Source organism: Brachyhypopomus gauderio, chromosome 18 (genome assembly GCF_052324685.1).
Source record: "Brachyhypopomus gauderio isolate BG-103 chromosome 18, BGAUD_0.2, whole genome shotgun sequence".
Classification (NCBI taxonomy): Eukaryota; Metazoa; Chordata; class Actinopteri; order Gymnotiformes; family Hypopomidae; genus Brachyhypopomus; species Brachyhypopomus gauderio.
The window spans coordinates 8737848-8759877 of record NC_135228.1 but is presented as its reverse complement, the minus strand read 5'-3'; the positions used below and the strand labels follow the sequence as shown (position 1 = coordinate 8759877).

General features: G+C 39.7%; 1 protein-coding gene across 9 annotated transcripts in view; it reads left to right on the top strand.

The window, feature by feature from the left end:
• jade2 (jade family PHD finger 2) overlaps positions 1 to 22030 on the top strand; it is a 97707-nt gene that overhangs the window by 58360 nt on the left and 17317 nt on the right. For all 9 annotated transcript variants that reach the window (XM_076979381.1, XM_076979387.1, XM_076979383.1 and 6 more), the window contains 4 exons: positions 129 to 340; positions 7457 to 7624; positions 14945 to 15061; positions 15384 to 15881. In XM_076979381.1, coding sequence (XP_076835496.1) covers positions 129 to 340; positions 7457 to 7624; positions 14945 to 15061; positions 15384 to 15881 — 995 coding nt within the window. The remainder of the gene's footprint in view (positions 1 to 128; positions 341 to 7456; positions 7625 to 14944; positions 15062 to 15383; positions 15882 to 22030) is intronic.

Genomic DNA, 22030 nt, shown 5'->3' with positions numbered 1-22030 from the left:
CGTCCTATTAGTTTTCCTAGTTTTATCTCCATTTAAATCTCCATTAATACTAATGAGGACTCTAAACTGAGCAGTACTCAAGTTAGTGTTTGTCTGTGTTTTTCAAAAATCTCTTCTGTATTCTGCAGCTCTGCCAGAACTGGATGAACTGACAATGGAGCGGGTTTTGGTAGAATTAGAGAGCCAGTGTGAAGACAACATGCAGAAGGCCATTGAGACAGAAGAGGGCTTGGGGATTGAGTACGATGAGGATGTTGTTTGTGATGTATGCCGTTCACCTGAAGGAGAGGATGGCAATGAGATGGTGTTCTGTGACCAGTGCAATATCTGTGTTCACCAGGTATGGCAAGTTGACAGAAGCTTAAATTTGGTGTTTGATCCAGTCTTCATTCCTATTCATAACATCTGAAATTAACAATTAACAAATTATGAAATTAACATTCAAATCTCAATTTGTAAAGCCGACCTTCCAAATGAGTCATATTTGATATTTATTTAACAAATGTAATTTCTCTCTTCAAAAACTGAAAGTCTGCCAAGTACAAAGTATGTGAACTCTTTTAGCTAGTAGCTTGTCACACCTCCTGTTGCAGCTTTTACATCAACCAAATGTCTTCTGTAACCACAAACGAGTGTCTTGCATCTGCTCCAGTTGAGAGATCTCACTTCAGATCTCACCACAGCATATCTATGGGATTGAGATTCAGACTTTGACTGGGCCAATGCCTTGGTAGTTTTGCTATAATGCTTTGGGTCGTTGTTTTGTTACATAATCCATTTCAACTTCAACTCCCTGACAGGAGATTCTGGTCAAGAATTTTTTGATGGGCCTGGGATATGATGGTTCCCTGGATAATATGGAGTCGTCCAGGTCAGGAGGCAGAAAAGCAGGCCCAGACCTTCTCATTTCCACAACTATGCTTCACTGTTAGGAGGAGGTTCTTCTCTTTATATGCAGTGTTGATTTTTCTTCAAACATGGCACCTATGATTGTGGTCAAATACAGTTGTGATCAAATTTATTCAACCCCCACTGAAATAAAGTGTTTTGGCCAGTTTGACATTGATTTTGATCATTTCAGTCATCTTATTTACAATTATATCAAAGAGGCACTTATAAATTAGACAAACATAACATAATATTTATGATGGAATAACCACAAATGTCTTTACTGTGCTCACATCATTATCAGTTTTATTCAACCCCCTAGTGACATTATTTTTTAGTACTTAGTACAACATCCTTTTCCAGTTATGACAGCTTTCAAGCGTGAAGCATAGCTTGACACAAGTGTCTTGCAGCGACCTATGGGTATCTTAGCCCATTCTTCATGGGCAAAAGCCTCCAGTTCAGTCACATTCTTAGGCTTGCGCACTGCAACTGCCTTCTTTAGGTCCCACCAGAGGTTCTCAATTGGATTTAAGTCTGGTGATTGCGATGGCCACTCTAGAATGTTCCAGCCTTTCATGTTCAACCATGCTCTAGTGGACTTGGATGTGTGCTTCGGATCATTGTCCTGTTGGAAGGTCCAACGTCTCCCAAGCCGCAGGTTTGTGACTGACTCCATCACATTTTCCTCCAAGATCTCCTGGTACTGAAGGGAATTCATGGTACCCTGCACACGTTGAAGCTTTCCTGTACCATTAGAAGCAAAACAGCCCCAAAGCATAATTGACCCCCCGCCATGCTTCACAGTAGGCAAGGTGTTCTTTTGTTCATAAGCCTGGTTCTTCCTTCTCCAAACATAGCGCTGGTCCATTGTCCCAAACAGTTCTAATTTAGTTTCATCTGACCACAGTACACTGTTCCAAAACCTTTGTGGCTTGTCCACATGACTTTTGGCATACTGCAGTCGACTTTTCTTGTTCTTTGGAGTCAGCAAGGGGGTGCGTCTGGGCGTTCTGGCATGGAGGTCTTCGTTATGCAGTGCGCGCCTTATTGTCTGAGCTGAAACTTCAGTGCCCACATCTGACAGGTCTTTTTTCAGTTCCTTAGCAGTCACGCGGGGATTTTTCTCCACATTACGCTTCAGGTAGCGCACAGCAGTCGCGGTCAGGATCTTCTTTCTGCCACGACCAGGTAACGTTTCCACTGTGCCCTTTAACTTGAACTTGCGAATGATACTTCCGATAGTGTCTCTTGGAATATTTAACAACTTCGCAATCTTTTTATATCCATTGCCATTCTTGTGAAGAGCAATAACCTCTTCTCTTGTCTTCTGGGACCATTCTCTTGCCTTCACCATGCTTGGAAACACACCAGTAGATGTTTAGAAGGAGCTGAGTATCACAGTCCTTTTAAATCTGCCTAATTGGTGCTTATCATGCTTGATTGCTGCTCGTTGACATCCACAGATGTTTTCAATACCTGATGGAAAACACTGGAATGAACCTCTGTTCTTAGGAGTGGTAGTCGTAAAGGGGTTGAATAATTGTGTCAATGAAGAAATCACAAAAAGGCCATTTAATACTTTATGACAAAAAAAATTGATGCTATCTTAGTTGCATTTAGTTCTTTAACAAGTCCTTGTAAGATTTCATTATGAACACAATTACAAATGTGCACTGAATTCCATAAAACCCTTCGCAGCATTGGGGGTTGAATAAATTTGATCACAACTGTAGTTCAATTTTGTCCAAGTGCTCTCTGGCAAAGTTTAAACGGGCAACTTTGTTCCTGAGAGCAGAGGATTCCTTCTAGCCACTCTCACATGTCTTCTGAATGCCATGTTTACTGATTTTTTGCCTTATTGTAGGCACATCCCAGTTGCTGCCAGAGAAGCTTGCAACACTCTGGTGGTGATGTCTGGATTTGACTTGACTGGATTTTGCCTGAATTCTTTTTTTCTGGTGCTGCTTTATGTACTTTTTGATGGCCGTCCACTTCTGGTCAAAGGTGTGGTGATGCTGAGTGCCCTCCATTTGAAAATTATTTGTTTTAAAGTGGATGGATGGAGATGGTCTTATAGTTTTCCCCAGACTGATAGGCTGTCACCACCTTCTTCCTGATGTCCTCTCGGCATTGTTGATCTGTGTGCTTTACACCTTGGCACGGCAGGGATTTGTTTGATTTTCTCTCTCTTTTAATTAGTGTGGCTCAAATCCTTTCCCAAGGATGTCTCATTTGATTGGTCTTCTTTAATTGACTACTTGAGCTCTCACAGGAGTCATTTACCTAATTGACTTTACCAATGCAGCTGTAGTTCATTTACACTTGCTTATGTTCTGATGTCATGTTTCATGTAGTCTACATTTCCCTGAAAACAAGTACAGTGCCCTCCATAATTATTGGCTCCGCTTAAAACAAATTCAGTTTTTATTGTGGAAACATACTCTCACACTGAAAAATGTAGAAAAATGAAACCTTCAACTTAAGTGAATTTTAAGGGGGAAAAATCCCTAAGAAATAATTATTCTTCATAAAATCACCTGTTCCACAATTATTGGCACCCCTAACAATTCTTAGGAAATAAATGTAATTAAAGTCAGTGGCGCAAAAAGGGAGTATGCAGTGTGCGGGGGGCGTCGATAGTATGTTTGCATATACCTCAGAAAGTATGTAGTTTCAACCCTGATTAAAGTAATTCTGTCACTTCTACAGTAGTTTACAAAGTTGATCAGAGTACGTAGGAACATTTAATTAGTCATTCACAACTTCCTATTTTCCGGGGTATCGCCTACACCTGTCCAGTTGTTTAAAACAACTGGAACAGTGGTAAACAAGCCTTGACGAGGACGCCTGATTTTTTGCCACCATGCACAGTGAGGAGCAGGGTTGCAACTACATACTTTCTGAGGTGTATGCAAACATACTATCGGCGCCCCCCGCACTCCACCCCCATCCCCACCAACTCTGCAAATAATTTTCTGGCATCCATTTGGCGCCCCCTCTAGTGCAGCGCCCCTATGCGTCGCATACGCTGCATACCCCCTTTTTGCGCCACTGGTGAGGAGGATGATAAGAGAAATAAAATGTTCTCCAAAGCAGTGTTAATTTCGTTGACGAATAATTTTCGTCATAGTTTTCGTCAACGAACCTTTTTTTCATGACAAAAATGAGACGATAACTAAATTAAAACTATATGAAGGGATAAAAACGATGACGAAATTAAAGGACATTTTCGTCAACGAATAAAAACGAGACGAAAATATTGGCCAGCGAAGACATTCAATCAGACTTGATTTAGTTTAGTGAAAGGTAGGGATAAGTTAAGAAGAGATCCAACCGTAACAAACCAGGTAACCATCCAATCAGAACTAACGTCTTCACATCGCACAGAACCCGGGAAGACCAAACCAGCCTGTGAACTGTGGTCACTCATGAAATTCAACTCGAAGTTAACTCGACAATGTCAGCAGGGAGAAAGATGAGCGGCGATATATGGACACATTTCTCCTTTGACTTTGAGAAAAAGTGTGTAAACCATGAGGGATGATGATGTCGGGACAAATGAAACGACATCTGCGGGCTATGGCATTGTTTTACGGCGCCCAGTTTTATATAGAATGTAATATGCATTGTTCATAAACTCCATATGTTTTCAGGTAGAGCGGACCTACTGGTCATCAATGTTTTGTTATTGTTATGCTCAATAACTATAAGTTCAGGTCAATAGAGTTGTTTGGAAATTTGTTTTTGTATATATTGCACATACAAAAAATAATATTCTGTAACTGGTTAATAAATGTTTCATTTTGTGCAAGTGTATATAATGACTATTACACCATTTATATTTTAGTCAACTAAATTCTTTTGATATTTAGTCAACTAAATTCTAATGATAATTAGTCGAGTAAAACTAGACAAAAGCCCTATCCGGACGGGATTAGTTTCTCAGGGGGTCCTGGGGTAATTTTCTCTTTTACGGGGGGTCCTCTGTGATTTTAATCCCGTCCGGAACGAGCATGTCCGTGTTTTTCTCAGACGTCCTCAGAGAAAATTACAAGCGGAATTACCTACTGTTTTTCGCTGTACTCCGTGGTCGTCTGGTAATTTTAGTCCCGTCCGGATCCACATGTCTGAGTTTATACATGCAGACATCACCTTGCGTTTAATAAAACAGCTATATGTCCACTGCCACGCACCGTAGTTACACGTTGGGCGCGCGTTTTCACGGAGATCCACGTAAAGACAGCGGCGAGCGAAAATGGATTTACTGGATTTTTTAATGGATTTATTTTATTTTATTTAACGGATTTATTTTTTATAATGTGTTTTCTGTATTGGTTTAACAAAATAGCTTAACTTAAACGGAGATCTTAAATGCTGAACTGAACAGTAGTAAAGTTAAAAGTTAAAAAGGAATCATCAGAGTTGGCAGTGTGACATTATTAAACATGCTATCACGTGACAAGGCGATGTCATGTGACCGAGAAAGCCAAAAACTCACGGGTCCTCCTGTTTTTTCAATTGCTGTCCGGATGCAAGAGTTTTATCACTGAGTACAAGGGTGAAATATTTTTCACAGACGTCCCCCTGAAAAACTAATCCCGTCCGGATAGGGCTTAAGACTAAAAACAAATCAATGACTAATTTATGACTAAAACTAAATTACATTTTAGTCAAAAGACTAAGACTAAAACTAAATCAAAAATTGCTGTCAAAATTAACACTGCTCCAAAGCTTATTGTTACAGAATTGCAACAAATCTCCAAGTCTCCAAAACAAACATCAGGTGCTATCTACATGTCAACAATCTGTTTGGGAGGCATGCATGGAGAAAACCTTTTCTTACTCACAATCATAAACGCAAACATTGGGGTTTGCTAAGCGGTAGAGGGACTTCCACTGGAACCGTGTGCTTTGGTCAGATGAAACAAAGATTGAGCTTTTTGGCAACAAATGCTCTAAGTGGATCTGGTGTGACACAAGAAAAAATGCAGAAAAGCACCTCATGCTCACTGTGAAATATGGGGAAGGATCAGTGATGCTGTGGGCATGTTTCTCTTCCAATGGCCCTGGGAACCTTGTTAGGGTGCATGGCATCACGAATGCTTTGAAATACCAGGACATTTAAAACAAAATCTGGTGGCTTCTGCACGAAAGCTGAATATGGGTCGTCACTGCATCTTTCACTGCATCTTTCACTGCATCTTTCAGCAAGATAATGACCCTAAACATATGGCCAAATCTAGAAATGGCCACAGAAATGGTTCACCACACATGGAATCAAACTCCTCCCATGGCCATCTCAGTTCCCAGACCTCAACACCATTGAAAACCTGTGGAGTGCGCTGAAGAGGATAGTACAGAGGAGAGCACCCAGGTCGCTGGATGATTTAGAAAGATTGTGCAAGGAAGAATGGCCGAAGAACACTCTTTCTGTATTCTCCCATGTTGTGAAGAATTATAGGAGAAGATTAGGTGCTGTTTTGTTGGCAAAAGGGGGTTGTACAAAGTATTAATATCAGGGTTGCTAATAATTGTGGTACACCTGATTTGATGTTATTATTATTTCTTATTATTTCATTTATTTCTTAATGTGGGATTTTTTTCCTACAAAATAAATGCACTTGAGTTAAAGGTTGGATTTTACTCTTTTTTCCATCATGGTCCTATATTAGGGCGTACTCACACTAGGCACGGTTTGCTCGTTCCGTGCTGGGGCCCGGTTATCCCCCCTCCCCACTCCCCCGCTGGCCTGCACTCACACTCGCTTCAGCAACCCGGCCCGAGCACGCTTACGTCATCACAACGCCGCTTTATTTGGAAAAAAAAGCGCGCTCGCACAACACTATAGAGTTCACGATTCTCTTTTTATTGTATTTTTGGAGTCGTTTTGGGAGTGCAGAAACACGGTGCAAGCACAGATTTATCGATAATTTAACACAACGATTGTCTGCTAATCGCTTTGCCGCTATGACTGTTTAACGTGAGCGTCGCATCACTGATGTCATGTTTGAGTTCCAGCGAAATGAACCAATCAGACGAGGCACCAAGCGGGCCCGGGCACGGATAGCGCTCACACTAGAAGCGAACCGTGCCCGAGTCCACATGAATCGTGCCCTGGCCCACCTCTTCAAAGCGGGCCCGAGCACGGTTAACTGATCCGGGCCCGGGCACGGTTGGAGCGCTCACACTAGCCAAACGAACCGTGCTTCGGCAAGCAACCGTGCCCGGGCCCGGATCACAGAGCCTAGTGTGAGTACGCCCTTATTTAGAAAAAAACTCTATTTATTAGAAGCTAAAGAACACAGCTTAACCAGGGGTGCAAATAATTATGGAGGGCACTGTAAATGGAAATGATGAACATAAACCTGAAACTACTCAAGGAGTTCGCAGACTTTCAAGCAGCAACAAGCAACAATTCACATAATGGGTCATTTAAAATATGCATCTTTTAAATTTATGGACTAAGAAAATCCTTTGTTTTTCTTATATAAGGTTTAACATTTGAGGAATGGGCTTTAAGTGCAGTTGTTTATTGACTGTAAAATATTTTTTTTCCTTCTGAAAGGCATGTTATGGCATCTTGAAGGTTCCTCAGGGGAATTGGTTATGTCGAACCTGTGCACTTGGGGTGCAGCCAAAATGTCTGCTGTGTCCCAAAAGAGGAGGAGCTCTGAAGCCCACTCGCAGCGGAACAAAGTGGATTCACGTTAGCTGTGCCTTATGGATCCCTGAGGTATAGTTCATGTTGTCTATATAACTGTCTTTTTCATCAAGGACAAAAATATAATGGTAGCCATGTTACACCATATAAAATGTGCAACATGATATTGTATTTGTATTGATAACTTTACCATAGCAATAACTAGTGCACAGGTGACATTTTACCAATGTGGTAAGTTCATCTGTGCCTAAGGTGAAAGCCAGTCAGAACCCATATCAATGAGACAAGTGGTATGCAGAAAACAACCAAATGTAATGTATGTGTGACTTTTAGCCAGGAACTTCATTGCTGTTGAGTTCAGTTCTTCTAAATGCTGTCTGAATAGCAGAAGATTTTTTAATCTGGTTTTTTTTTTTTTTTGTAATGCCTAAATTTGCATTCTTATGGCAAAAGATCATGGCATACTTAGATCCTGCTTGAGTACATCTACTATTACACTTGCAAGTTAACATGCATGTGTGACATAAAATACAGTGTGATTCAGTTTGTTTTGTGCAATGATAGAACTTGTGAGCTTTATACAAGTCACCCAGCAGTCTTGATAATGTCTTAGAATGTCAGTTTGACAATGACGTATAAGAATACTTGATATCATAGGACAGAACCTTTGCAATATAAATATAGTTACTTTATACATTGCAGTGTGACTCATGAAGTGAATGTGAAACTATTAAAAGGATGTGAGAATTGTTCTTATTTAGGACAATAATGGGAAAAGGAGGTGAAGGTGGCAGTTAGTTAGAGTATTTTGGGTATTCTTTGAGACGGGAGCCGCTGGAAGAGGGAGAGACCGGCGTGTGCCTGATTATATAAATATATTTTTCTTATTCGATGTACTAATAAAGAGGCCTGCACCTTTTCATCAAAGCAAATGTGGTGGATCTTAATGCATCAGATGTTCGTTAACATAATGTAGGTAATTAGAAGTGTTTTATAAAAAAAATTACTGGGAGCCAATGCAGTGTTGCTAAGACAAGAATAATATGACCAAACATACTAGTCTTAATAAGTAGTCCTGGCAACTTTCTACATTGCAAAAGCTAGTCCAAGTATTTATCATTTATCACTTCCAGGCTGGACTGCTGTTTGTGCAGTTGTGTCCCTAGTGGTCCCGTTGCCGGGTAAAATCTGTTTATCCACAAAAAATAACGAATCACAGAAAATTCTTAAAATGCAAACAGATCACACTGATTGTATTTTTTAGAACTAGTATAACTTCCTGCATACCGATTTTCAGCCATCTAAATGGACTAAACACACTGTGTTTACATGTGGTTTACACGTGCAACTTGACTCTGCCTTTAAATTGCTCTTGTAAAAAGTCTACAAAGTAAGATCACCATGTTTTGTCACCTAAAATTCACTTACTATCAAAGCATTCGTATCACACTTTCAAACAGCATATGGAATTTTGGTAAATTAGTGAATATTTCAATTGCATATACTTTTGGACATCATAGAAAAAGAAAAGGTTTACTTTAGCTGGAGTTTATGTAGAGTTGTTTGGGTAGAACAATAAACTGGAAGTTAGATAAGAATGGCTAAGAAGAGCTACGAAGGGCTATGAAGGATGCAGTTACATTTGTGAATATGAATAAACAGTTGTGAATAAGAAAATGCTTCCTAAATATTAGAATATAAGCAGTATTTAAAAATTAATAAATTAATTTAAAAGTATTAATTAGGGAATATTTGGCATACTAAAAAGGAAATAAATCCGTGAGATGTAGAAGATGTAAGGTTGACAGGACAAGGAACAAAGTAATACTGTGAAGTCACATTGTCAGAGGTAAACTTCGATATAGCAAGTATATTTTATTACTGCTCCAGGAAGCCTCCCACAACACGAGATCCCGACGTGCCTTAGCCTCAAACAAGCAGACAGAACAGAACAGACCGACACAAGCACAGCGATAACTTACACACTTACACATAACAGAAAATGATCGCTCCTCGTTAGAATGTGACGCATTGTGACATCTAAATCATCTTCCACCGTTTGTCTGATGCCCTCCTTTCCTGCGATAACATTCTGAATTTTCTGTATCTGGTGTAGTGGTACAAGATCCTTTTTTTGGGCTGTCTCCATTATTTGATCTAGTTATGGGATGCTATAGCTATACTTGGAAGAGGTAGTAGAAAACCTTTTGATTGGTTAACGGCTCTCCGTTTAGTGTTAATTGATGTCTTATTTACAAATAGCTTAATAATAAGTTTTTTCTTGGTTTAAAAATTTCTATATTGCTGCGCCAGTAGTGGAATCTTCCCTTTCAAGAGATTGAAAGCTATTTCGCATATGCACAAAATGAGTTTGTCGGATGCCATTTGACGAATATTCCTTCTCAGCTGTTGCTCTGCGTGATAAAGGGAATTTAGCAACGGAAGGTGTTTCTTTAATTTAGCAGACATTTTAGCACACCTTCAATAACGCAATTTTTTTTCTTAGCCATATAAACAGCTGGGGTCTCTCAGGAGAACTATCCATCAAGCTCTGATTTAATAGGTCTAAGACACAGGTGTGAAACTCAAGGCCCTTGGGCCAAATGTGGCCTGCCGTGTCATTTTATGTGGCCTGATGAGAGCTTTAAAAAAAAAACCAGGTCAAATGTGTGCAGTGACCAAAAACTACATTTCCCACAATTATGCTATCCTCGAAGTGACGGCATGTCGACACTGCAGTGTTTCCACATTGATGCGATTTCCCCAATAAGTGAAATTGAGAAATACAAATGTTGAGCCCAAAATGTCCAGGAAGAGAAAGTCGATGCAGATGGAAGTGGGTTTAAAGAAAGATGGGAACGCGAATACATGTTTGTGCTTCAAGGTATGTCTTTTGTGTTATGAAGCGGTGGCGGTTGTCTAAGAAAACAATCTATGTCGGCATTTAGAGACCAAATATGGAGTGAAGTATGCTAGAATTACGCATCAAGAAAAACAACAAATTGCCAAAGAATGAAAAGGCAAACTACCATCTCAACAGAATGTGTTCCCGAAAGCCACAACCACGAACAATGTGGCAGTAAAAGCTAGCTTTGTTGTGCCTGCAGAAATCGACTGCGCTTCAAAGTCTTTTTCTGAGGGACCGTCTTTAACCGTGCATATCTATTTCACAACGAGGTACTTAATTATATTTTTTCTTGCTACTTATTAGGTACTTGCACCGTTAGCCTTATACTCGGGGTCACAGTAGCACTTGGTCTTTCAATGTTAGCTTCACTACAACATAAGATTATAAATATAAATACATCAGACCAAACACCAGTTTCATTTACAACAGGGGTTCTCAACTGGTCTCAGCCCGGGACCCACTTTTTCTCATTGTCATTAAGTCGCGACCCAGTTTTATACAGTACAAATGTTATAACAAATTAAAAGGGTAAACAATTGGTGGTTACCATGGCAACAAGATGGTTATCATGCTGGGCTACATACTAAAAATTACTCAAGGAGCCAGTAGGTCCTAAAAGGAAAAAATCAGGCGCCAATAACTTTTTCTAGGTGCCATAATATAAACTAATAAGCACTCACATCAGGTCAGCTGTTATTTAGGATCTCTGTCGTCCAACATGACTGATGTTTTCTCTTCCTTGTAACTGTGGTTAAGTTGGTTTCATGTTCGCGTATTCGGAATTAGACATGTTTTAAATGTACTACTATTACCATCTACAAATGACCTTAACATGGACAAAAGTGGTGGTCGTAAAGGCCCCGGAGCACTGCGCACTCTTTTTTTCTGCAAAGATTTATATAATATTTAAACGATTCTTCATAAGATAAAAACAAGTTGTATAAATATTAATAATAATAATAATAATCCATTTTATTTATAGTGCACTTTACATTTCAAGGAAACCTCAAAGTGCTACATAGTAATTAAAATCAGAACAAACATATAAGAGCAAGTAGATAAAAGCAACAAAAATTTCGCACATCTGAGATAATACAACAAATACTAGTAGGAATTTTTAAATAAAAACATTTTAAGATTTCTTTTAAAAGACTCCATGCTCTGTGGTGCTCTCAAGGGGTCTGGGAGAGCATTCCAGAGACGTGGGGCAACAGCTTGGAAGGCCCGGTCACCCATAGTGCGTAGTTTGGTCCGGGGCTGCTGAAGGCAGTAGGTATTAGTTGAGCGGAGATGTCTTGCGGTGTTGTGCGGAATAAGAAGCTCTTTGAGGTACAGTGGAGCGTTTCCATGGAGACATTGATGAGTAAGAAGGCAGAGTTTATATTGGATTCTGTAATGGATGGCTAACCAGTGTAAAGTTTGTAGAACCGGTGTGATGTGGTCATATTTGCGTCTCCTCATCAGGATCCTGGCAGCACAGTTCTGAATTTGCTGAAGCTTCTGTAGGCTCCTGTCAGAGATTCCTGCAAGGAGGGCATTGCAATAGTCCAGCCTGGAGGAGACAAAGGCATGGACCAGTTTTTCAGCGTCCAGTTGGGAAAGAGGGACGGAGTTTTGCTATATTTTTGAGATGAAAGAAGGAGATTTTTAGGAAATATTAAGTGCACATTGTGTCAAATAAAGTGCGCCCCATTAATTTCATTTCCGTCCTTCTGACGCAGACCAGTCCTCTGCTTTTCCACACTCTGTACATGTGTGTGTGCATGAGCTGCAGCACAACCAATCAAATGGGGGGTTGGCGAACGTAAATTTTTACCAGGCGGGGTGTAAAATGGACACAAATTAAGTATTATATCGCGATCGATCGATCGCCAGTGGTTGGTGCCAGAGCGAACTTGTAATTCATTGAATCATAGATGTGGATCAGAGGTAAATAAACTAGATTTTTTTCCGGCGTGAGAAATCGGATGTGTGGCGTGAGAGCGTGTGAAGACGGTCAAATGCGTGTGTCTCACGCTCAATGCGTGAGAGTTGGCAACCCTGGGTTCTGTGTCTGAACTCGGGGAAGAGAGCCTCTCTCTGTCACCATCATAATATCCAGTTCTATCTCAGCATGGATTGTGTATTTGAAGACATCTACGTCGAGAAAAAAATATATTGACAAAAGTGGAGCGAGTTTTCAGCTATGGGGACATCATTCATCGTGCACAAATGACATACAGACTTTTGGCCAGCAAATGCAATGCAGAATAGTTTACTGAAATGTCTAAGGTTGCAGATTCCTGTTAATTGTTCAGTATATTTGTTTGTCTTGTGTCACTCACACATGTTCTCCAAGAAACCAGATAAGAGAAGAGAGGGAAAATGCTGTTATGGTTCTTTGTATTGTACTGTGAAAATATCAGCACTTTTTATTTGAACATGGAGTTCTACTTATGACTTTTTCACAGAATATTTCTGGAAAAATGTAGTTTAAAGTATGAATATTTTTGCAGCTAAGTTTAACAAATTGAACTGTGCAATAAAGAGGTCTAATTTTAATTTTTTTTATACTTCGTGTTTTCAGTTGCACATGTTTTATCAAGATTTGAGGAGAATACAGATTTAAAAAAGAACGCATGTCTATTATTTACATTTAAAATATACCTGCAACATTGGTAAAAAAAAAAAAAAGACTCGAAAAGACTTGAAATTCCAAGTTTCAGACTTGGGACTTGACTTGACTGTTGCCTGTCTTGACTCGAGACTTGACTTGACTTGAGTGTCTTTGCTTGAGACTTGACTCGGGACTTGAGGTATAAAGACTTGGACTTACTTGAGACTTGCAAAACACTGACTTGGTCCCACCTCTGGGAATTGCAACACTCACCGGCCACTTTATTAGGTACACCTTGCTAGTACCGGGTTGAATCCTATTTGCCTTCAGAACTGCCTTAATCCTTCATGGCATAGATTCAGCAAGGTACTGGAAACATTCATCAGAGAGAATGGTCCATATTGACATGATGGCATCATTCAGTTGTTGCACATCCATGATGAGATTCTCCCGTTCCACCACATCCCACAAATTGAGACTCATCAGACCAGGCAATGTTTTTTCAATCTTCCATGTCCAATTTTGGTGAGCCTATACAAATTGTAGCCTCAGTTTCCTGTTCTTAGCTGACAGCAGTGGCACCTGGTGATGGTTTTCTGCTGCTGTAGCCCATCCACCTCAAGGTTCTACTTGTCGTGCGTATAGAGATGCTCTTCTGCATGCCTCGGTTGTAACAACTGGTTATTTGAGTTACTAAGACATTTGTGCCCAGCAGAACTGCTGCTCACTGGATATTTCCTATTTTTCGAACCATTCTCTGTAAACCCTAGAGATGGTTGTGCGTGAAAATCCCAGTAGATTATCAGTTTCTGAAATACTCAGACCAGCCGGTCTGGCACCAACAACCATGCCACTTTCAAAGTCACTTAAATCACCTTTCTTTCCAATTATGATGCTCAGATTGAACTGCCGCAGATCGTCTAGACCATGTCTACGTGCCTAAATTCATTGAGTTGCTGCCATGTGATTGGATGATTTGACATTTGTGTTAATGAGCAATTAGACAGGTGTACCTAATAAAGTGGGTGGTGAGTGTAAATCACAATATACAAAAGTTGCTCTACTTATGGTGATGGATTTTTTTTTCCTATGAATTTTTCCTTCATTCAAATATTTACATTGGCATAGAATAGCAGCTGACATTTTTTTAATTCAGTGAGAACTCAATCTCCATTCGTCTCTGCTATGAGGTGTTGACGTTGCAAGATGAAATACTGGAATATCGTAAACATGCATATACAGATTTGACGTGCGGATAGCTTGACATTGGTTCTAGATCCTCATATTTAATATAAGTGAAAATTGCATATTTAAAAGATAAATTAAATATGTGTGCGGTGGTGGGAGAGTCGATGCCTAGTGGCCAGGAGTGTTTTTGCTGTGATTAACCTCAATATCAATTCTCTGAAAAAACTTAAGTTTAAATATATTATGTTGTCTTCAAGCTAATTAGATTCTAGTGTTGTGAGCTTTTTGAATTTTAAATATATATTTGGCTTAACAAAATGGTATTCTTGAGTTTTGTTTGATTCATAAATACAGTTGTGGTGTTTGACTATGGGTTAGTCATAGATTGTGACGTAGAAATCCAAGTAGATAAATTGTGGTGATATGCTAGATCAGGGGTGCCCACAAGTTTTCAGCTTGTGAGCTACTTATAAGATGACCAAGTCAGAAGTGAGATTTGGAGTGAAATTTGAACCTGGTAATCTATGTAATCTCCAATGTCATCCTGCTTTCTTTATTATCTTTTCTTTTCTGTATAACTTTGGTTTGTCTGTCTTTGGTCGTTTCATGTCAGTCTTTAGTCATTCTACCTTACATTGTTTTAAACGGTTCAGAATATATGTAGATGTGTATTGATTGCTTTGAATGTTTTTGAATGCAGGTAAGCATTGGCTGTCCTGAGAAGATGGAACCTATCACCAAGGTGTCGCACATCCCTGCCAGCCGCTGGGCCCTGTCCTGCAACCTGTGCAGAGAACACACAGGTACATGCATACAGGTAAGATCCACAAACACACCAATTAATGGCTTTACACAATTAAACATTTAAGCAACTGATACAGAATTCCTTATTAACACAGATTCCCTGGTATATTAACAATGCAGAAAAATCTAAAATTATGAAAACATCTAAAAGGGGTGTTTGGGAGTCAGACTGATGATCCTACAGAAGCTTTAATGCTTTTATGTTGTTTCCCAGTTGTTTATGAAAGATTTGCAGTGATAATAAATTATTGTATTTTGTATAAAATTTTAAAGGTTTACCTATTGTCAATATACACTCAATATGCGTCTTTCTGTATTGCCTGTATCATTTTCAGTGCTCCATGCCTTCCTGCATTGTTGCCTTCCACGTGACCTGCGCTTTTGACCACGGCCTGGAAATGCATACCATCCTTGCAGAAAACGATGAGGTGCGATTTAAGTCATACTGCGTGGAACACAGCAGTGTTTCTCACATAGGCAGGTCTGGACCACGACACACATCAGATGGAGTGCGAGTAATAGTACAGTCAGAACGACTGGACCGTGACCAGACAGAATTGGAAAAGGCCAGCCAGCGTAAGCGAAAGCTTCAAGAGATGGAAGATAAGTTCTATCAGCTAGTAGATCCTGCAGATGTTGCAGAGAGCCTTGGTCTACCAGACATACATGTAGACTTCCTCTACCAGTTCTGGAAGCTCCGTCGTAGGGCTAACTTCAACCGTCCTCTTGTGACAATAAAGAGAGATGAGGTGGACAACCTGACCCAAAAAGAGCAGGATGTACTGTACCGCCGTTTAAGGCTCTTCACTCACCTGAGACAGGATCTGGAAAGGGTAAGTATGTTTGCATTGCTGTTCTCCAAAGCTTTATGTATTCACAGAGTGTCACAGTATGTCAGCTGTGACTTTTCCCTTCTTGCAAGATTTGGCCTGCAGCCATTAACCACAGTCTAATGTGTAAAATGTTTTGAGTTGGAACTTGTAATGACCAGCAAGTAGCACCTCAGTATCTTCTTAATTCATTCATCACTGTAGATTGCAGGTATTTATGGCACATTTAAAGCCATTTTTAGTTGAATGCCAGCAATTAAAATACACGTATGTATTGTTTTACTAACTATAGTACAGTTTGTTTACAGATTCTATAGTTAAGGGCTGCAGTAATAGATTATTTTAGTAATCGAGTATTCTGTAGAATATATAAATACTTCATTAAAGTTTCATTAAAGTGTAATAGTAAATAAACAAAAGAGAAATACATGTTTAAACCATTTACAAATAATTTTTAATGTATTCATTTTGAATTATTAGGTAGCCATGATATTTTAACATGACCTTTTTATTTTTTTGTATGCTTGTTTATATATATATATATATATATATATATATATATATATATATATATATATATATATATATATATATATATATATATATATATATATTAGTGGTGGGACTTTAACGCGTTAATTTCGATTAATTAATTACAGGAAAATTAACGCACTAAAAAAATTAACGCATTTAACGCATGAGACACTTTTGCACCGTGAATGTTTCTCAGTGCACGAGTTCCAGACATACAGATTATATGGACGCACAATAAGATGAGCATGATGGAGATGAGTGAAGACCAGTGCCGTTTCAAGGTATTTGGGGGCCCCAAGCAAAGACACCAACCGGGGCCCCCCCAACCTCCACACCAGAAATCTCATGCCCAAACCCCCCTCCGGCCAAAAAAAAAAAACATATCTGGCCGCAGTCCACCTTCAAGAACCACAGCATATACACCTCAAACTAACTACTTTACAAATTTACTACTTGTAGCTGAACATAGCAGATTTAAGTATGGGATTACCCGGGACGTATATATTGTTTTTAGCCTACCTGCTGCTAAATTACACCATTTGTACAGGTAGGCCTAATTTATCCAGTGTAAATCATCACTTACCACTGTCTTGTGTTTTTTTTAGTGGTGGGCATAGATAAATTTTTTAAATCTAGATTAATCTCACTGAAATCTTGAAATTAATCTAGATTAATCTATATTAAAATGGCTCATATGTGTGCTACCCAAGTAATAACTAAAAGTCAGCTTTTGAGATAGGGTTTCTTAATACAGAGGGTGCATTAGACCAGGGGCTCATCTCCTGTTTCCAAAATGCATCAATGACTGCTTGAGGAAGCTGTTCTACTTTGATACTTGAAGAAAAAAACATACTCAATAAAATGTAGGCTACTCGTGTTCAACGGTTTATTCAGTTAAACATGAATTTGTAAGCCTACATACTGTACATTAAAAGGGGTTGATAACATGTTTATTCAGCTAAACATGATATTTGAAATGTAAGCCAACATTTAGTACATTTAATCTCACGGACATAATTTGGGGGGGACTTTTTCAAAAGCCGGTTTGGTCCTCTGAAGTTTTAACGGTTAAAAATAAATATTTAAATAGCGACGAATCTAGCGCTAGGACCATGCAGAAAACGACCGCTCCGAGCTCCGCTCCGGTAATATTTTACGTTCCTAAAAATGAATTTTCCATGAAGCAAACCTGGCGACTTCGTGGCTGCATCCATGTAAACACACGTACGATTTTTAATTCACAGGTTTGAAAACTCGTTCTCGCCCCTACTGTGCAATTTGGTTAGGAATACAGCCGAGCTAAACTGTCAAGTTGAAAGTCATCATAGTTTGCTTACCCATTTAGTAGATATATTAACGGCGATAATTTTTATATCGCCCGATAAGAGTATCAAATTAACGAACGCCGTTAACGGCCCACCACTAGTTTTTTTTTGTGTTCCTCTTCCTTCTTTTGTTTTCTCTTTTGGCTTCCTGATGGATAAATTCACTTCATGGTTAAGTTTCATATTTGCCGGCGTCTAAAACTTGGCTGTCTGCCAGGACAGTGTCTGCCTGCCTTCAGCACCTGGTGGGAGGGGCCCCTTGAGGGGGATTCTGAGAACAGTGTCATTGCTCATGACTTTGAGAATGTAAAGGGGGGCTCACACAGTTTGTCGCTGCATTTAATTCTTAACCTGTTGTTGTCTGGGGGCCCCAGGCCAGCTTGGGGCCCCAAGCAATTGCCTGGTTTGCCTGCCCCATCGCGACGGGCCTGGTGAAGACGCTACGCTGGTGGATGGGAAATATAAATATAAGAAACGTCCAGATGGAAGTAAAAATAAATATAGTGTTATTTGCATTTTATGTAGGAAGGAGTTCGCTTATCACACGAGCACTTCCACCCTTCGTTACCACCTCAACGCAAAACATGTTGGTACTAATGCGCAGGTCAGTAATGATAACTTAGCTGATAAATGTATTCCTAGTACGATAGGGTGAACAAACGTCCGTATTTCACATCCTGTCCCGGGGTTTTTTTAAGTGAGGAAATGTCCTGGTTTTTAAATTACCTTCATTGGACCATTAAAACTGATTAAACCTAATCAAGACTGGATTAAACTTTCGCTAGTGACGCGCGCGACTTCGCACACCTCGCACGAGCGGCGGAGGCGTTTATACTGTAACGTTGGTTAAATACCAGGACAGTTTACTGTTGACAACTCGTCTCTTTTATTTAAACATTAATACAAGCGAACTCACTCAAGAAAAATAACCGAATCCTCTCTCTCTCTCACTCTCGCTCCTCGCGCACTTTTCCACTCGCACACACAACTTAACTTAAAGAAACAGTAACCCAATAATCCCTTAAGGATCATTACAATACTTTACGCATCACATTATTTGGTTATTGTGAAGAGTGCCCTAAATGTGGCTCTGACTAGGGATCACTGGACCTCTGTTAGCAACAAGAATTATCTTGGTGTGACAGCTCATATTATAGATGATGAATGAAAGATCCAGTCATTTGCTTTGAGCATGCAGAAGATCACTAGGCACTATGGAGATGCCTGTGGCAGAGGCCTGGGAAATTAAAGAAAAAGTCTACCATCTAAAATGGTATTAAAAAACATCTGATTTACTTCACTTCTTCTTATTCTTCCAATATCATGAGCAAAGCTCCCAAAATTAAATATTTTTGGTCAGAATTTCCAGTGTTCTGAAAACTGTTTGCTCTGTTTTCTGCACTCATCTATTGGTCTGTGTAGTAGACTGGTGGAAAAATAAACAAGATGTTGAAGTTTATGCTTATGTTCATTGATTCATTCATCATTCAAACTTAAATTAATATTTCTCACGTTAAATATTGAAATGCGATTAAAATGCGATTAATTTCGATTAATTAATTACAACGCTTGTAATTAATTCGATTAATTTTTTTGATCGCGTCCCACCCCTAATATATATACATATACATGTGTGTGTGTGTGACGCTGGGCGGCGGCAGAAGGACGAGACACAGAGTCCTTGTTGTCACAAACGTCACTTTTAATTTCAACGGGTATTGCGCAATATAGCGCACGAATAACAGAAACTGTAATACAGAACGTGTAAACATTAGACAACGACGAGCACAGGACACTGCGCGAGCGCACATTAAATAGACAAACCACATTAGCCCCACGTGATTACTAGACGATTCACAGGTGAGACTTATTAATCACACGACATAACCCCCAACCACGAATATCCACTGACGCAGACAAAGCACGTGGACAACGTTGACACACGCCCAAAAGGGAGGGGCCGGGGTCCTCAACGTGACAATATGAGAGATATACTAAAATATAGATATATATACATAAATTACAAAGATATATCTGCAGTTACTCATGGAGTAACTATTTAATCATTAATCAAACAATTTGCTGTGGTTAATTGTGATTCATTATATTTTCCTTCTTAAGACTTTTATTGAGGCCAATTTCAACAAATTTATACTCATATTCTATTGTTTAACTATATCTTTTCAACACAGATGTCTTATCTCTTTCTGTGTTTGATGGACCGTCCTTAAAGTGTCAGACAATCTTGTAACATTTAGCCAGAATACTTTCAGATCCACTGTCATGAAGTGAACCATGCCTTGCAGACAGTGGGTAGAACAAGTGTTCACGCAGAAGTAGCCTAACAGCTGCAGTCACATTACAAGCAATGTCAGTGCCAAGTGTAGGTAGCTTTCCTGTGATGTTCTTTTTTTGTGACATCCAGAATATGATCAGCACATCATCTGCATAGTTTTGTGTGCCTCTGTTTTACTCGCAGTTAATGCACATGAGTGCACAGTGATGTCATTGCTCACAGAAGTCCAGTGGTCCCCTGTGAGTGACACACTTTTGCTCGAGTATGTTTATCCTTCGTGCCCCGTCACTTTCAAACATAAAGTGCATTCTTGAAGCGGTGGTTCTGCTTGAGGGTAGGTTATAAGAGGTGCCTCCTGATGCAATATGAATGATTTCTCTCAGTCCACCATCTTTACTATGTTGTTCCGGTTCATCATAGGCTGTGAATTTCAACAGTAAATGAAGGACAGGCGCTACGGGAGTGGTAGATGTTGTTTTTTTTTGTATTATTATTTGTTATTGTTGATCATTAAAATAGTCATAGAGAGGGATGAATTTCATGAACTGACAAGAGGCCAAAATAACCAACAACTCCAATATCTCCAATTCTGATTTTGGGCGTGGATAAAAAGCTTCAGGCATTTCTACTAATTTAAATTAGTACAAAATTTCAATTTAGTTTAGTTCAATATCAGATATCAGATGACAGACCAGTTTAATAATATTCTCTATTTTATAATCAGAGAAATCCATAAAGACATTACTAGTTAGGTTTCCTGGAATCTGAGGTTCAGCGCCTGCTTGATATGTTGTAAGTTTAGAAAGTGTACTAAAAAGAAATCTAGGATTGTTTTTATTATTCTCAATCAGTGAGGCTAAGTATGCTGAGCGTGCTTTAGTGAGTGTCCTTTTGTATTCAATAAGCCTATCCTTCCAGGCACAGTGGAATGCTTCCAGCTTAGTCAATCACCATTTGTGATGCTGTACAACTTGACTTGTTCACAGTCTACACTGATAAATACACCTATCAGGTGTTGTTCAACAGCCTAATTCTTGCTGGAACGAATGATCACCGGAACCTCTCGGTCCTGCAGCGCAGAGAGAGGAGTCTATCACTGCGACTGCTCTTCTGAGCTGCCAGAGTCCCGTGCAGAGGGTGTCTGCCATTAGTGAGGATTCCATGCATTAGACACCTCATTCTCTTCTCCACTAACTCACCCACATAGTTCACTGGCACACACTTCCTTATAAGCTTATCCAGCCTGTTCCAATCCCATACAGAAATGCTGCTTCCCCAGCAGACAACACCAAAGGAGACAGCACTGGACACAACAGAATGATAAAATGTGTGCAGAAACTCATTACAGACATCAAATGATTTCAGCTTCCTAAGGAAGTAAGGCCTGCTCTGTCCCTTTTTATATGCTGCCCTCATACTCCCAGATACTTGTAAGACTGAACATTCTCAATGTTCTGTCCATCAATGAGAACAGGCTGATGGGAATGTTTCAGTCTCCTTGGTCTTTAGCGCATTCAGGAGAAGGCCTTTTCTCCTACTCCATGCTGCGAAGGCAGCAACCAGATCTCTGTACTCTGTTTCATCTCCACATCTGATACATGTTACTACTGCTGTGTCATCTGAATATTTCTATATATGACAGACTTCAGACACATTTAAAGTCTGCAGTATATAGTGTAAAGAGAACGGTGACAATACTGTACCCTGAGGAGCCCCCATGTTGGTCACCACTGTCTCAGACCTGTAATCTCCCAGCCTGACATTCTGTGGATGCTCCGTGAGGTAATTGTACATCCGTTATCAACATAGAATCCACACCTATCCTCTCCAGCTGCTCCTTCAGAATCTGATGCCTGATTGTGTTAAAGGCGTTGGTAAAATTAAAAAACATGAGCCTCACGTATCCCCTGTCCCATCCAGGAATGAGAGGGTCTTGTGAATCATGTAGAGTACTGCATCATCCACACCCATATTCTATTGATATGCAAACTGTAACA